The sequence below is a fragment of the Ascaphus truei genome, chromosome 6, assembly GCF_040206685.1.
Source record: "Ascaphus truei isolate aAscTru1 chromosome 6, aAscTru1.hap1, whole genome shotgun sequence".
Taxonomy (NCBI): Eukaryota; Metazoa; Chordata; class Amphibia; order Anura; family Ascaphidae; genus Ascaphus; species Ascaphus truei.
In genome coordinates, this window is record NC_134488.1 from 106,587,138 (window position 1) to 106,604,113 (window position 16,976).

General features: G+C 42.0%; 1 protein-coding gene across 1 annotated transcript; it reads right to left on the bottom strand.

Moving 5' to 3' along the window:
* Nucleotides 1-8,395, bottom strand: SAXO3 (stabilizer of axonemal microtubules 3). The gene is made up of 5 exons (XM_075605628.1): nt 8,196-8,395; nt 5,913-6,113; nt 2,185-2,346; nt 1,720-1,847; nt 1-574 (listed from the first exon to the last, which is right to left on the bottom strand). Exons 1-5 carry the CDS (start codon nt 8,283-8,285, stop codon nt 166-168), a joined length of 990 nt encoding a protein of 329 aa, XP_075461743.1. The 5' UTR covers nt 8,286-8,395; the 3' UTR covers nt 1-165.
* Nucleotides 8,396-16,976: the final 8,581 nt, after the last annotated feature.

The window sequence follows — 16,976 nt, forward strand, 5'->3', positions numbered from 1 at the left end:
TCATCTTTAATAACAAAGTTTATTTTTTTTCAGTGATTCAGCTACAAGAAAACAGAATAACAAATCTTTTTATCGTAATTAGGAATACATCTACCTTTAACCGGGGATGTCAGTTGCTTGTCCTCATTTAATTCTATATGTTTTATCGTGTGTCTTTTGGGGGTTTCAGACTGTGACTGGTCGTTCACTCCCATATGTTTCATACTCGGTTTCATACATTTTGGGCACTGTCATTATTTCCGGTATGGGTCCCTGGCGAGGAATGGTCCAGGGACATTCTATTGGGCAGTAGACATCACGGGACCTTTTAACATCCAGCGGCCATTGGTAGCTCTCCTGCGCCAGAGTTTTTAGTCCTCGGTTGGGGACAGGTGGTGCACGGGGGGGTATCCTTGGCAGTTTGGTGGCAGTGGGGAACTGGATGACATCACGCATTGGGGGTGGTCGGCGAAGGACCGGGTGAGCCTCCTTAGGAAGTGGGTTCCCTTTCAGGCCATGGCCCCAGGACTTCGGGTAGTCCTCAGCTTGCCAAAATGTCAGGACATCCTTCTTGGGATAACCTCCTAGTTCCTCCCTACAGTAATGTAAGAACTGTTAGAAAACCCAGATATAGGATATTATGACACAAGTTAGCCCTGTAATTTGTGCTGTACCCCATAATGAAGACTTCACCTATACAGGAAACACTGTGGATACAGAATTGCTTCATGATATTAAAAAGCCCAAACTAAGCAGATTCGTATAACTCCAACCCCCTTCAATGATAGAGGGAGCAGCAATGTATTGCTGCGCATTCATATGCTGCTCCATATCTTGCATTAATTATTGGTACTTGATTGCCAATTAGGCTTATCACCTAGTTCCAGAACATCATTCTACTGTATACATGCCCAGTCAGGCCTGCCACGGGAGCCGGCAATGCTTTTCTTTGTCATGTGGTTTTGGGCCCTTTGTTTATTTTAGTTTGGGAGATTTAGTGGCTCTGACTTCTGTAATATTGAAGATTACTCCAAGGGGGGATCATTAGCTAAAGTCGCTCAGCTGCAAAACCAATGCAGAAAAACAGCACCATATCTAAGAAAATACATCCAACTGAAAGCACATGGAGTTGATCCTTTGATATATTTGGTACAATGTTTATTTTTTAACTGGGAGAAGGAGCGTCTCCGGGAGTTAAGACACTGACTGGCACTGAGTTTGAAGCAGAGGAACCTGGTTCAATTCCCGGTGTTGGCTCCTCAGGCACCAAAAATATAGATTGTAAGCACCAAGGGTCAGGGACCTGTGCCTGCAAAATGTCTCTGTAAAGCGCTACGTAAAACTAGCAGCACTCTACAAGAACATGCAAAAAAACAAAACTGTTTCTGCCCCAGTTTTGCAGCTTGAAGATTTTTGTAAACACTCTTCCAGGACAAATTCAGCCAGTCCCAATATATAAAGCCCCAGTTCCAATAATACATGTTGGGTTTGCAATAAAAGTTACTTTGTTTCCAATTTCTGAAGCACACGTAGGCCCAAGAAGCTTTGAAAAAAAGTGACTGGACATGGTCAATGCGGCCGCACCACAGTTTTGGACAGAATGAACGTTACACACTTTCTGCAGCAGTAAATCAACCCTCATAAATAATGAACTGGAGGTAGTATGCAAGCTTTGAGCCACAATATACACAGAAACAACAGACCCAAAGCCACAGTGAGAGGCAGTGGAGGTTTGCTCACATTGTAAAAGCCCTGAAGTCCCGCGCTGTAGTCGAGGCATAAATGTCATTCAGACTCAAGACCCCCTTGTCTCTTATGTAGAAAGGCTCTCCGGATAAGGACTTGTTCTCTGTAGTTGCCACCAGTAACTGAACATTAAAATATTAAAGCATCAGATGAGAAATAGGCATTACAATTTATTGGTGCTATAACTTCATAGTTTGCCTATAGCCACTACGTACAGTTAATTCAAATGGACAGGAAATTATGCCCAGGACATTGTGTGTTCAGTTTTGGTCCCATTTTGCATGTTTTAGATCGGTGACTGTGACATTATTTTTGAACGCCTGCCTTTCCCCTCCCTGTATCTGCTCAGCAAAGTGTTTTTCTTGTTGGTATAAGCTCATGGTAACTAAGCACCTTCCTCTGCCTTACACCAGGCACTTAGCTGCTGTGCAGACAGAAAGGTTTAAAGGTAATGCTAACCTGTGATGGCCCTTTGCTGTGATGATTCTCCAATGGGAAGGGCTGTGGGCCGGAATGAAAGGTGCTCAGTGTGGGCTGAACTGGCCGCCCCAGAAACTCTGCTTTCATCTCACTGCTGTGTGTTCCTGGCTCCAGTGGACTCCTCCATGCTCTCAGTTTTAACTGCAGGATACATTTGAGGAAAACATAGAATCAGCCAACACTACCTTCCACCATGACTGCATATTACAACTCCCCATATAATAATTAATACACAGAGCTGCATTCATTGTTGAACCTCCATTCCTAAAGGAGATTCCAATGATAATTGAGCGGTATTTATTCAGCTACCGTTTTACTTCTTCAAGTTAATCTTTTAAAAAAAATGTTTTTATCAGATTGTACTAAAATAAGTTAGTTTTCAGTTAGTTCAGACTATTGAGATCTATGGTCTCTTCCTCCGGTCCAGTTTTACTCTTTTGCATTATAATGTATGTATGTACGTATATCTTTATTTATATGGCACCATCCAGGTGTGGAATCCACCTTTGTCTTGAAATAGTCAGCAAAGTCCTGAGGTGAGATGGAGGAAGAAGAGATAATCGACGGTGTTCTGAGTAAAGAGTCAAAGACAGAGAAGAGTCAGCGTGGGTTAGACTTGTGCGTGCTGATTAGTGACCAAACGTAGGTTTGTTTAGCTTGGGAGAGGACAGAGTTGAAACAGGATCAGATACATTTGTAGTGAAGGAAGTCTGCGAGATTGTGAGATTTCCTCCTCAGTCGTTCAGAGGAACGAGTGCAGGAACGCAGCACGCGCGTGGGGCAATTTAGCCAGGGTCTGGGGTGAGAAGGGCGAGAACGGCAGAGAAAAAGAGGAGCATGTAGATAAAGAGAGGAGGATAGGGCGGAGTTCTATTTTATGACCAGGTTGTCAGTCTGGAGAAGACGGAGGAGAGCAAAGTAAAATCAAGAGCCGGTAGATTAACAGCGCAGGTCTCTGCAGAAACAAGGGGTGGATGGAGGGTCAGAGAGAGGAATGGGGGAAATGGAGAAATCAGAGAGAGAAAAGTTTTTAGGGAAAACCAGGTCCAGGTAATGGCCGTCCCTGTGGGTGCTGGCTGCAGTCCATTGGTGAAGGCCAAGAGAAGAGGTTAGAGAAATAAAGTGGGAAGCCCAAGGGAGAGAGGGGTCATCAATATGGCAGTTGAAGTCCCCAAGTAGAAGAACAGGGGAGTCAGAGGAGAGAAAGAAAGAGAGCCAGGATTCATAGTGAGAGAGAAAAACAGAAGGGGCATGAGTAAGGGTAGGTGGGTGATAGATCACTGCTACATGAACAGGGGGAGGAGAAAAAAGATGGATAGTGTGAGATTCAAAAGAGGGAAAAGAAAGATAGGGATCAATAGGAAGGGTTTGATAACGGCAGATTGAGGAGAGGCAGAGCCCCACACCTCCACCCCTGCCATCAGGGCGCGGAGTTTGGGAGAAAGAAAAGCCACCATAAGAGAGGGCAGCTTCTAGTTCAGTCAGACTGAGTAAGCCAGGTCTCAGTTATAGCAAATAGGAGCAGAGACGGAGAAAAAGAAATCATGTACAGAAAGGGAGCGGGCATTCCAGAGGGCACATGGGAGAGAGGAGGGAGGTGAACAGGGAATGGGTATGAGGTTAGAGAGGTTTACACCACGAGGAGGTAAAGTTGTATGTGGGAGGTGAGGACTAGAGCATGTAGAAATCCCCAGAAGCAAAGAGGACAAGCATGGAAAGAAGAGGATGCGTGAGGAGGATTTGTAGGGGTGAGTTTTAATGCTGGGTGTTGTATAGCTGTGTAGTGTCAGAGGGCGCAGATAGGAAAGGAGTTCATGTGAACTGAGAAGTGGAGAAGGAAGGAGAGATGGAGATATATGAATAGAAATAGAGACATAGGGCCTTATGCAGAGAGCATCGTTATTTCGAAATTCGCCATTTTTTGTACAATTTCGCGCAGAAACCGGCAGAAAATGGCGAGTTCCGAAAAACGCGCCATTTTGTTTTTTCAATTGCTAAAACTCGCCTCGCGGCTGGCGAGAACCTCCATCTCGCCATTTTTAAAACTCTCCGAATGCAGAGAGGTGCGAACGGCATAAAGCGGCTGTTCGCGCCAAAAAATGCCGCGATTCTCGCATTTTTGCCGCGCCAGGAAAAGATGGCAAGATGGCGCTCGCCGCCTATAGTAAAGGGGAAAAAAAGGCGCAAATTTGTTTTTACACGTTTCTGAAGCGCGCATCTCGCCAATTTAAACTCGCCACACGCATCCATGTTAAACATAGCAGAATTCGCACTTTTCTGCATATGGAGAATAAAACTCTCCAAAAAAGCTACTTTTTATGAAATTCGCCAATTTTAAAATTCTATGCTCTCTGCATAAGGCCCATAATGAGGATGGTAGAAATAAAGTTGTAGTTTGACAAAAAGTAAGGTTAGAGCTAATATCAATAGTAGATGTAACTGTACTGTTTTATAGGGATTTATCACTATTAAATAACATTTAGGGCCTGCAAAGAATTGCTTTTGTTACCCACTGTCTTAGACTGTGTGTTCTTTAATCTGATGCCATGTTACTCACACTATACATTATCTGGACTTTATCTGTTTTGTTATGTTCACCAGTAAATCGCATAAAAGACTCATGTTGTTCCCTTCATTAATCAGCTCACGGACCTAACACTTCTATGGAGCTATGCAAAGTATTTAAAGCATGACACTTCCAGGGAGACTGCTCTGATCAGCCTCATCCCCTCAGAGCATTTGTGACATTGGGACATTATTCTTTGAGAAATAGCCCCTAGAATATCTTCGTTGCATTTTCTTTAGCGGTGAAAAGGTTAAAAGAAAAAAAGGTGCAGATGGGTTGTGTAATTTGTTGAAATCACAGATCCCCCCCCCCCCCCCCCAAAAAGAAGAAAACATAGGGGGCTATTTACTAAAGTCTACCTGCTGCAACATGGGGACAAGACCAATGCAAAAGAATTGCCCCAGATTTATCAAAGGAAAATATATCAATTGGATTAATTCACTTTGATAAATATGGTGCTGGTTTTGCCACAGTTTTGCAGCCAGGAAACTTTAGTAAATAACCCCAATATATATATATATATATATATATATATATATATATATATATATATATATATATTGGGGTTATTTACTAAAGTTTATATATATATAATAAAATAATATTATAAAATCAAAAATCCTAAATCTATCCTTAAAAAATCACCCAAGCACAGGGGTCATTTATCATACTCATCAGTTACCTTCATGTGTTAATTTTAATTGATTTTAAAAGTTTGACTGTATTTATTTTATGATTTATTAAAGTTTAGTCTTAGTTATATACCTATCATACAAATACCCTATACATGCAGGTATTTGTGCTTACACATTTAATCCAGCACACACCTGTCAGGCCATCGTCGTCCCTAGACATGATGAACAAGGCTTAGTAAGATATTTTGTTAAGAGATAACACAGCCGGTATGAACCCTAGCAAAGTGCCAATTAAATATATACACCGGCTCATATTTGGGATTTCTTAGGAGTCCACCAATCAAAAGGATATCTCTCTTTTCTTCTCCCTCTCTCTATAACCGGTAATTATCCTACAAATCAAATTGAGTGGGAACATCTCGTGCTCTGTTAACCCAAGACATCTGCAGTATGTTGCAAGCTCCTTTGGCAGCAAAGGGATCCGTGAAACAATTGCAGCCTCTCACCTTATCCCACAAATCCTTGTTATAATGGACTTTCCAGTGTGGGGGTGGTATGGGGTAGCTGGGCTGAGAGAGGACACCCCCTGGATATTTCCTATTGTGGGTGGTCCCTGTGGTAGTCTCATAAGCGTTGAAAAGCTCATCGTAAGCGGTGACATCCTCTGCCTGTCCCAGCCCTGCGGGGAGGGGCTCAGAGACGGTCGACTAGAGGAATAAGAGAATAAAGCATATTAAGGCTGCAGACCAAGAAATATCCTACATGTGTTTATTTAATAAACCAGTTCTGTACTGTGAGAAAATACGTGTAGCATTTTTTCTTTTTTAAAACAACTCTGAATTACATTTTTAATGTAACAAGCATTTCTTAATTCTATAGCAACTATTTACAAAGTCACATCCCCTTCCTCTTCTGAAACGGACTCTGGCACACCCCTTTTTGAGCCCTGCCCTCTTTCCAGCCGTGCACCAATTGTATCTAGTGACTGCCTGGTCACATGATCTTCCCCACATAACTTTGCATCTTTGGCCCTCTTCTGCTGCACTGACAGCCATTTAGCGAACCCTCGAGCCGAATCAAAGCAAAATGTTTGTCACTTTGGCAGATGTGGGTTCTTTTTGCCCCAAAACATCAAAGTTTACCAAAAATCATCAAAAGCAAATATCTTGCCGAGGGATCATGTTTCTTCTTAATTTTGTGAAAAATTTATTTATTTATTACAAGTTTTACCAGCAAGTGATACATTGAGTTACCTCTCACTTTCCAAGTTAAAGTTAAGTTTTTCAATTAAAAACTGTGTAAGGGTAACTTTTCCCCTAACTGTGTTAGTTTTCCCCTAACCTGTGCGGGAAAGAAAGGAAACATGTCCGAGGGGTTACCCAGATAACAGAGCAATGTACCCCAACCTCTTTTCTACAATAAGTATTCATCATAATTGCTAATGTGTACATTCTGTGAGATTATTAAGTAACTACGAGTTATTTCAGTTGAAAGTCTTTTTCTTTTTAAATTGATCTTATATATAATTTTGGATATTTTTTTACTTTCGTGTATAATTTAAATATGAAGAATTGTACACGTGTGTAAATCTGTCACTGTTAACTGAATAATAAGAACAATGAAAAAAGCAACAAGACAATGCGATCGCCTGCTTTCAAGCACAGTAGCAGTACATTTCTGCATGGTCTGCAATTGTGGCCTAGTACTGTACTGCAAAAAAAAAAATATTATACATTTTAAGCACACACTGAATAATTTATGGTGGGTAAAAAATTGACAAAGAAAACACCACCACAGTACAGTATAGCGCAGAACAAATAAAGATATCACTAGTGAGCACATTCCCATGTCTCAGGCAGATCTGCAGCTCTGCCTTTTCCCCATTATCTCCCAGCATACAGTGCTTCCACTGCAGCCAGGGATTCTGGGTAATGGAATGCAAATGAGCACACTATATATAAAGCAGCAATCCCGGTCGCAGCGTTTGACCTTTAACAGAGTTGGAACTAGGGGATCCCCCCGGAGCTGAACCGGGTTGTTTTCAGCTTATTGGGATCCCTTATGGAACACATCTTCAAAACGTTTCTGCTATATTTATGTTATAAGAAACAGATGAGGGTGAAATCCTAAAGGTATTTATCTTTAAATGTGACAATTTGAATGTATTGCAAATGTAATGGTGATCAATTACCACCTAGCACCATCAAACTTCAATCACCGCTACCACCACGGAACCAATCCACCAACATGTACACTGATGCATATACAGACACACTGAGGCGCGCACGCACGCGCACACACACACACACACACACACACACACACACACACACACACACACACACACACACACACACACACACACACACACACACACACTAACACTAACACTAATACACACAGTAACACTAATACACACATAAATGTACTGAGGGAGTAGTTTAGTGATAACAAGTGGGTGGACCTGGTTAAAATCCCAATGCCAGCACTCTTTGTGACCTTGGGTATGTCTCTTTATGACCTTGTGCCTCACGCACTAACAATGAATTGTAAGCTCTTTGGGGAAAGGACTCATGCCTGCAAAGTTATATGCACAGTGCTGCTTACATTGTCATCACTAGATAAGAGAAACGTTTGTTTTTATTATTACACACAGTCTAAGCTCAGACACACTGATATATATACAGATTTACACACACGCTTACATTTAAATGGATATATAATGTTGAAAGACTGTGATTTGCTTATATGATTTATACCCCCTTGTGATATATTCAGCTGTGCCTTACCCTGATATGTGGAGGAGGAAAGGAAACCTGGGCTCTATGGTTGAGTCCAACGCCAGTGCTGGTTAGATGCCAGTCCTGCCTCCTCTCCATCCTAAAACATCAAAGGGAAAAATACCAAGAGAAGTAAAGTAATGCAACAACAGAGGAGCCTGGAGCCCGGTGCTGTGCTACTCCGCCTGCACTAAGCATGGGACTGAGGGAGAGCATGGAATGTTGTGTTTACCTGTTGTCATGGTGATAGAACCTGCCTCTTTCTTGGGACACCGGTCAGATGATCTAAAAGAAAATTAGCATTAGGATAACAATACTGGCTACTGAGAAAAATAAGTAGACTGAGCATCTTAGAAGGGGAATCCAAATACTCCATAATAACGTATAAAAAATAAAAACAACATTTTTGTTGATGTCTTTTAAAAAGTGCAGTCCTTTCCCCGCCCCTCCAACTCGGTTCCCTAAAAACGTATTAGAGCAAGCTTATCCAACAGTTCACACATTCCCCTCTGCTCTGGTCCTCATTGTAATGCCAGTCACCCAATGCACAAAAGCTTGTACTGTATGTCAGGCTCTACAGTAGGTCTAAGCTTAGCTGCCTCCGAACCTCAATGCCACCCACCTCTCCTCACCCCAGTCCTATCTGTTACTATACTCCTTTCTAATCTCATCAGAGAAAGCGCTTCTCTACATAGTGGTACTCAACTCCCCCCCCCCCCCCCACCAACAGGTCAGGTTTTCAGGATATCCCGGCTTCAGCACAGCTGACTCAATCAGTGGCTCAGTGAAAGAGCTACCTGTGCTGAAGCAAGGACTGAATGAGCCACTTGTGCTGAAGCAGGGATATCCTGAAAACTTGATCTGTTGGGGGGCTTGAGGACTGGAGTTGAGCACCCCCTGCAAGTCTACCTATTTTACCAAGCGTTGTTCATGCAATAGTTTTGTATGCTATATTGTAATGCTATTTTAGTATTTTACCCATTGTACTGCACTCCGGAATACGTTGGTGTCTTATAAATAATACATTATAATAATAATGCTTTCTGCTGTAATTCTTTCCTTTCTATAGTGTAACAATGTAGCATCTTATATTATGCAGTAAGTGTAAAAATTAAATAACTTTTCCTTCCCATTAGAAATTGTGTTTATTAAAGCTGCAGACAAAACAATATCCTACATGTTTTTTTATTTAAATAAATCAGTTCTGTACTATGAGAAAATACTTGTAGCATTTTGTTTTTAAAACAACTTTGAACGACATTTTTAATGTATTATAATGTAACAAGCATTTTTGTTTCTATAGCAACCATTTACAAAGTCCCATCACCTTCTTCTTCTGGAACCGGATCTGGCACACCCCGTTTTTGAGCCCTGCCCTCTTTCTAGCAGTGCACCAATTGTATATAGTGACTGCCTTGTCACATGATTTCTCCCACAGAACTTTGCATCTTTGGTTCTCTTCTTTTTTTTTTGTTTCAATTTATTTTTTATTGTTTTGGTTCTCTTCTGCTGTACTGACAGCCATTTATTGAACACCCGAGCTGAATCTTCGTAAAATGTTTGTCACTTTGGCAAATGGGAGTTCTTTTTGCCCCAAAACGTCAAAGTTTACCAAAAATCATCAAAAGCAAATATCTTGCTGAGGGATCATGTTTCTTCTTAATTTTGTGAACAATTTATTTATTTATAAAAAGCCATTTAGTGAACCCCCAAGCTGAATCTTCACCAATCGATCACAGGAGAACAGATGGATCGGCAACTCAGCTAATTACTTATCATTGTTTGGATTGTATTGATGCACATCTTAATGGGGGGGGGGGGGGGAGTCTTCCTCAGAGGCTTGGTCAGTATGAAGGTCTGTTAGGAACTTCTTGACAACTGCAAACAGAAAATGACCTGGGGTGAAAAAAACAACTTTGCATTGGTACAGTACATATCCCACATAGAGCTGGGGCACAGCTGTGAAGCACAAGCAATTAGAGCAAATCAGAGAAGCTGGAGTGAATTGGGAGCAGAAGATCCCGCAGAGGAACAATCCATGCACTTTACACAGGATTTAAGCAGGGGGTCTCTGGCGCTGAACCCGTTCATTTCAGCTCCAGGGACACCCTGCTTCAGGAGTACGTACCTCCATTGGGGGTGCCGGTAGTCGCTCCGGCTGAGCTAGCTCGGCTTTAAAGTTTAAAGCTCCCACGTCACGAGGGGCAGCTAGGCAGCGGAACCTGATGACGTCACGGCTTCCTATTGGCCCGTAGGGCGCGGGAGCTTTGAAAAGCGTCCATTACGTGATCCCTAGCTGAGCAGAGCGGCTACCGGCAGCCCCTACGGAGGTAAGTATCTCTGTAAGCAGGGGGAATTAATGGGGTTCTGCTGGGGAGACCCCCTGCTTCAATCCCAGGTAAAATAAATCAAACAAAATGTTTAAAAACCTGCTTGGATGGCCGCTTTAACCTAGAGCACTTTCTAATAGCACAGCTCGATAATCCCTACTCTGCTGGAATAATAGCCACCGTACAGGGGGTGACAGGTCCTGTCTTTATCAGCCAGTGGTTGTAGTGCTATCAACCCTTTCACTGCCAGAGAGAGAGGGGCCATACACATTGCAGGCCCATCAGGCAGTGCATGGGTTAAAAGTGTGATAATCATACAGTACGTGCTGAAAATGCCAGAGAACATTGCTTCTGAACAATGGAGCAAAGCTCTGTGGACCAACACCAAAGGCTTACATTCATGCTTCAGGTAAAGGAAGAGAGATGTAGGAATAAATAGGTTAGTTACTAGGGGAGTTATCTACCAACGTCTGCAAAACTGGAGCAGAACGTCTCCATCATACAGTACTTACCAAAGAAAAAGGTCCCGTAGGATATTACGGGATTCATTTGTTTTGCTCTGAATAATACGGTGCGGTTTTGCAGCCGGGAGACTGATATATAGCCCCCTCAAATGGTTATGTACTAAAGATCCAGCTGCAAAACTGAGGCAAAAACAGTACAAAAAAAACCCCAATTTGCATCTCGGAGATTTTATTAAATAGACTAAATTCTCCAGACTACAAAACTGGGGTAAATAGAAATTCACGAGATTTAATCAAAGCAAAACATTCCTAAGTGACTTTTTCCTTTTCCTCTCTTGCGGTTTGTTTTTTTGCTCTAGTTTTGAGGCTGGGACTCTAATTTCATCTTCAGTTTTTTTAATTCCTTATTTAAAAATGGCAACGTAGTGTTACCCGTACACCCCAGAAACCATCATGTGCTTCCTCCACCTGCGCCTCTTCTGGCGTGACCAAGACTTCATTTCCTTCAACCCAAGGTCAGCGATTTGGCCTGTAGGTTTGCGATGTATTTACGGCTTTGCTGCACAGAGGCGCCTAATGAGCAGTCAGTTTGAAACCATTCAATATACCAAAGATGCTTTATTGAACAGGTGGTGGTAGATTTGCTTGCATTTTACCCCAAAAGTGCAGGAATAGCTTATAAAGTATTTGCCTTGAAGTACTCGTTTGTGGTCAACGTGGCAAAAAAAATAAAAAATATAGTGGCACTGTCCTTCATTAAGGAACAGAACTTTCTTTTCAAATATTTTTTTTTAAGTTGACACTAAAGTTGGGAGAAGTTAAGAAGTTTAGGAGAACAGAACCCCACTGGAGAGCACTCAAACATTGCGAAACGTACGTCGGCAGTGACGTCATCACATCAAAGGGGCGGGACTAACGCTCGTGATCGGAGCGCGACCGCCTCACACTAGCTCCCTACACGGAGCTATGTATATGCATTGAGCTAGCCCTATTTTAACCCTAGCAGCACCCGTGGCAAACTTTAAAGCACCCAGCATCAGCAAGTAGGTGTATAGCTATTAAGCGCTACCATAGGGTCTGCTACTCTATTTTTACCGGATATTTGTTTTGTTTTTACCTACCGAGGTGTAAGTAGACACTACTTGTGTACTACTGTTCTCTATTCATTTACCGCAGCAACAGCCACCTCCTGTGTTTGTAACAGACACCCCCCTTCAGGGATGTTCCTACTCTAGTGATATATCCAGTGTGGGCTATTTGTTACACTGTTGAGACTATTGGGTAGGCTGACTCACTTATACTCATCTGAGTGAGTACATGCCTACCTTGTCCTACTTACCACAACCATCACAGAGTTGATGACTTGCTCTGTTATTACCTATCGAGGTGTAAGTAGACACGACTTGTGTACTACTGTTCAGAGATCTCTATCTATCTATCGTGGCAATAGCCACCTTCTATGTCTGTAACAGGCATCCCTGAGAAGGGGTGCCCTTACCCCAGTGAATTGACCAGTGTGGGTATTGTGTTACACATTGTGTTACACACTGCTAAGACTTGCGGTCTCTCTGACAGTTATTGACACTGACATTTGCAGTGTTCTATCTACCTTTATCATCACATGATTACATGAGTAGGTTGACTCACTCACACTTACTTGAGTGAGAGCACACCCACCTTGCCCTATCTGCCACAGCTACCCCAGAGTGACTGTACCTGTGCTATATCCAGCAGACATAGGCCACCTCGGTATATATACTTACCAGGCTGCACCCTATATATATAATCAAGGGTGGCAGCCCACACTCCACGCCCATTATCCGGTATATTTTATTTCGCTGCGCTTTTGTGTCTCATCTTAGAGTCCAATCTACTCTGGAAACCTAGTGTTCTACCCATTTTAGTTGAGTATCTGCTCCCATTACAGTATTTTAATTCATTCACTCCTCACCTCACATACACACCTTTCCATTTCACATCTGCTGTGATTTGCGTTTATGTTTGAGTGCTCTCCATTGGGGCTCTGTTCTCCTTGTGCTTGTTCTATATTTTCACCCTAGATAGTAGCACCACATTATTATAGACTCTAGCAGTAGCGAGGGTTCCCTTCCCTACCCTTCCCCCCTCTCCCCTGAGTTCGTTCTCTCTTGATAATGTTAGCATCATACATAAAGCGAAAGGGTCAACCTGAACAGGTTTAAGTGAGACAGTAATATATCGGACATTGATAGATCGTGCTTTGATTGTAAGCTCTCCGGGGCAGGGATTTTCTTTCTCAATGTCTGATTTTGTTGCACTTATTGTATTATAATTTCCTGTACTGTATTGTCTCTTTTGTAAAGCGCTGAGTACACTGTGGGCCCTGTATAAAGACATACATACATAGAGGTGGGGACTGCTGTAAAAATGTGATGAACAAATAGAATGCAGCTTTGGTGATTTGAACCAGCATTATTCTGAGTGCAGTTATTCCTGATCTGTCTGCGCTTCTAAAGAGAGTGGTGAAAATGAGGCGTGCTCCAGGCAAACCGTGACAAGTCATAGATTTACTGGTTAATATTGGTTATTTTAGGATAAGACTCTTATAATCTCTTCACTTCTCAAAGCTGATTGGCTAATTTCCGGGCATTATTCATTCAGTAATGGCTCAAAATGTGTGTGTAGATGGAGAGCTGCAGTGTGTGTTTGCTTGAGTACATTGAGGGGGACTGCAGTGTATGTGTGTGTGTATAAGAGGGGGGAGGCTGCAGTGTGTGTTTGTGCGTATAGAGGGAGGGCTGCAGTGTGTGTGTGTGTGTGTGTGTGTGTGTGTGTGTGTGTGTGTGTGTGTGTGTGTGTGTGTGTGTGTGTGTGTATATATAGAGGCTTTAGTGTATTTACAAATTATTTTAATAAACAAGTACAGTAAAAGCAAATGTAGAAAATCATGTTTATAAAAATCAATATAACTATACAAAAGTTAATTATTTATGAAAAAAGCATACTTTTAGCCTATAATAATAATCCCCTCAGAACAGGGCATTACTGGCCAATAATGCCCTGGCTGTGTTAAAGTCCCTCAGCTTTGGGCCTTCCACTCTTCCGGCCAGGGCATTATCGGCCAGTATTCTGAGGGGATTATTACTTAAATAATTGTAGAGAGCAATAAAAGTGAAGGGTTATTTTGTCTCTGCAGGATTGCCACAAGGTGTCCCCGTTGCTTCATGTTCCATTCCCCTTCTCCTCGCTCACATTGGCCTTGCGTGCTAAAGCCGCGCAGTGGGGACTTTCGCTCCGGATCGCGCAGTAACTGCTACTGACCTGAATGCCGGTTCCCACCAGATCGCATGCAATGTCCCCTGCATCACGGTGATCTTATTGGGGGTATATTATACACACAATCGCAGATAGATATATGCATTTTAACAGGTTTCTATTCCATTTTCATGGCCGCTCTCCGCTGGAAATCTTTAAAAACAAGTTGAAGATCTATCTGTATATCCAGGCGGGTGAGGCATGCACCCCCCCCCCCCCCTCCCTTCCTACACACACACACACCTTTCCCTTCATCCTATATTTCAGGGGTGGGAAACTCCAGTCCCCAAGGGACGCCAACTGGCTTTCAGGATATCCCTGCTTCAGCACAGGTGGCTCAGTCTTCGACTGTGTTAGTGACATGGTAGAGTTTTAAATGCTTTTCTTAACTTTCTCATTGTGAAAGGTTTTGAGCCCCATGGTGAGACAAGGCGCTGTATACATGGTTTTTATTATTCTTCCTTACACTGAATCAATCTGAAGCAGTTATATATAACAACAGGTATATTCCTTCTCGGGAACCTTTTACATATGAACTGCTACATCCACTAGCAACAAATGTGCCTCCGCTGTGCACCCATCCTCTGCTGTAATTGTAAATAATTCTGATATATATATATATATATATATATTATATCGTACATTTTCCGAACACCCGCCATAAGAAGAGTCCTGTGAGGTTAGAGAGCCTGCATTTGAGCCATTTGTGGGCCCAACGAAAGTCATACTAGCCTATTTTTATTTTTCATCCTTGGAATTCGATCGTAAGCTCTTGGGTTCAGCTTCCATTATGGATCTGTTTTGCCATCTACTAAATATGCAGTTCCTGTACACTGTTCCAAAAAAATGCAGTTTTTTTTTTAATCCTCCCCACATACTTCATTGTAAATTCTTTCAGCAGTTTGGGAATGTCTGCAGCATTCTTTCCTCCGTGAGGAATGAGCCCTCACTATAAGCAGAATGTATCCTGCAGTCTGTGATATTGTGTTTACTGTGCTTTCTTGTGTAAAGATTGTTGGCCTGATTTTGCAAAGCGATTAAATCTTTAATTATGAAACAACTGTTAAATGTTTTATAGCGAAGGTGTTACATGGCTGGGGGCTTTTTTTTTTTTTTTATTGCAACCAAAATATATGTTGCTACTTGAGACTGCACCTTTGAACACATCAATACATTAAAGCATACAGAATTTATTTTATCTTTGTGGGGATCAATGCGTTATGACATAGTACTATGTTCTGAGCCTCATAAAAGGGCAATTTGCATTTTGTTTGGCCACAGAATGTAGAAGTAATAAAAGACGGAGATAAAATACAAATTTTATGCAATTTCCTCAACGTTTGGAAAATGAGTAATCGAATTTGTACTCTAAATTCAGAACAATTCTGTAACTCCTGTCGTGCTGGAGAGGCATGAAGTACATGTATGCTTGACACTGCAGAACAAAATGGGTTAACTCTGGTTACACTACAGTATAAAGTGATTGCTACTGGCTGATGAGGGATGTTATTGGCTATTTCTGTTGATTGTCATTGTTAAGGGGTCTAACCTGATGAGACTGTTGCAGTGTGTAACATCCAATTGTCCCATGGAAATGATGTAACAGACACAGTGTTCTATTCTGCTTCATAAACTATATCCTGAAATACAAAAGGAGAACAACTGTGCCCAGAGGGTCAGAGAAATTCCATAATGAATCTGATCAGCGTGTAGGGTCTTGCACATTCTGTGCCTGAAGTTGCCGCTTCACATGGTGTTCACTGGTCAGTGTCTTCGGACACCTTGGATTTACTGTACAGAGGACCTAACCAAGGTGCTGGCTGCAGAATCTGAGTTGACCATGATGAAAACATGGTGGTCAGAACAGTTGGAGCCGTGTACCCTCAGTATTAGTGTGATATCGGTTTTGAATTATTTTATTGTTGTCATATTCTTTGAAAAATAATAGTACGCAACACAATCTTATTCACAATTATATAATGATTAAACTATTAATTTAAAAAAGGGATGAATATACACACACACACACACACACACACACACACACACACACACACACACACACACACACACACACACACACACACACACACACACACACACACACACACACACACACACACACACACACACACACACACACACACACACTACAAGCAGATTCCCTCTCCCAGAGATCTCCACACTCTTAATTCCTGCCATGATCCTGGGACCTGTTTTTTGTAACATGCTTGTTCTTGCATGGAGTCATTTCCTTGTGTGACTCTACAGTAAATATTTTAGACCAGGGGCGGCCAACTTCAGTCCTCAAGAGCTACCAACAGGTTAGTTTTTCAGGATATCCCTGCTTCAGCACAGATGGCTCAATCATTGACAGAGCCTCTGATTGAGCCACCCGTGCTAAAGCAGGGATATCCTGAAAACCTGACCTGTTGGTTGCTCTTGAGGACTGGAGTTCGCTACCCCCTGATTTAGACCAACAAATATAATTTTGTAAGATGGCCTCTAGAGGGCGCACAGAGTGCACAAAGTGACAGAGCGTTTTTAAAAGCCTAAGCTAGGATAAATGGAAACTTAAGTGTAATTTAGGGAGTGTATGTGGAAATATTCTAAGTAGTCATTAAAAGAATACAGAAGAATGAGCTCAAAAGAATAATAAAAAAGGATAACATAGAAAAAAAAACATTTTATTTTGTGTGGTT

What these genes read in the sequence shown, in the direction of transcription:
- SAXO3 (XM_075605628.1), bottom strand. Translation starts at nt 8,285, where the DNA reads ATGGAGAGGAGGCAGGACTGGCATCTAACCAGCACTGGCGTTGGACTC. An exon ending in TTCCTCCTCCACATATCAGG is followed by an intron (nt 6,114 to 8,195) that starts GTAAGGCACAGC and finishes TTATTCCTCTAG; the next exon opens with TCGACCGTCTCTGAGCCCCT. An exon ending in ACAAGGATTTGTGGGATAAG is followed by an intron (nt 2,347 to 5,912) that starts GTGAGAGGCTGC and finishes TGTATCCTGCAG; the next exon opens with TTAAAACTGAGAGCATGGAG.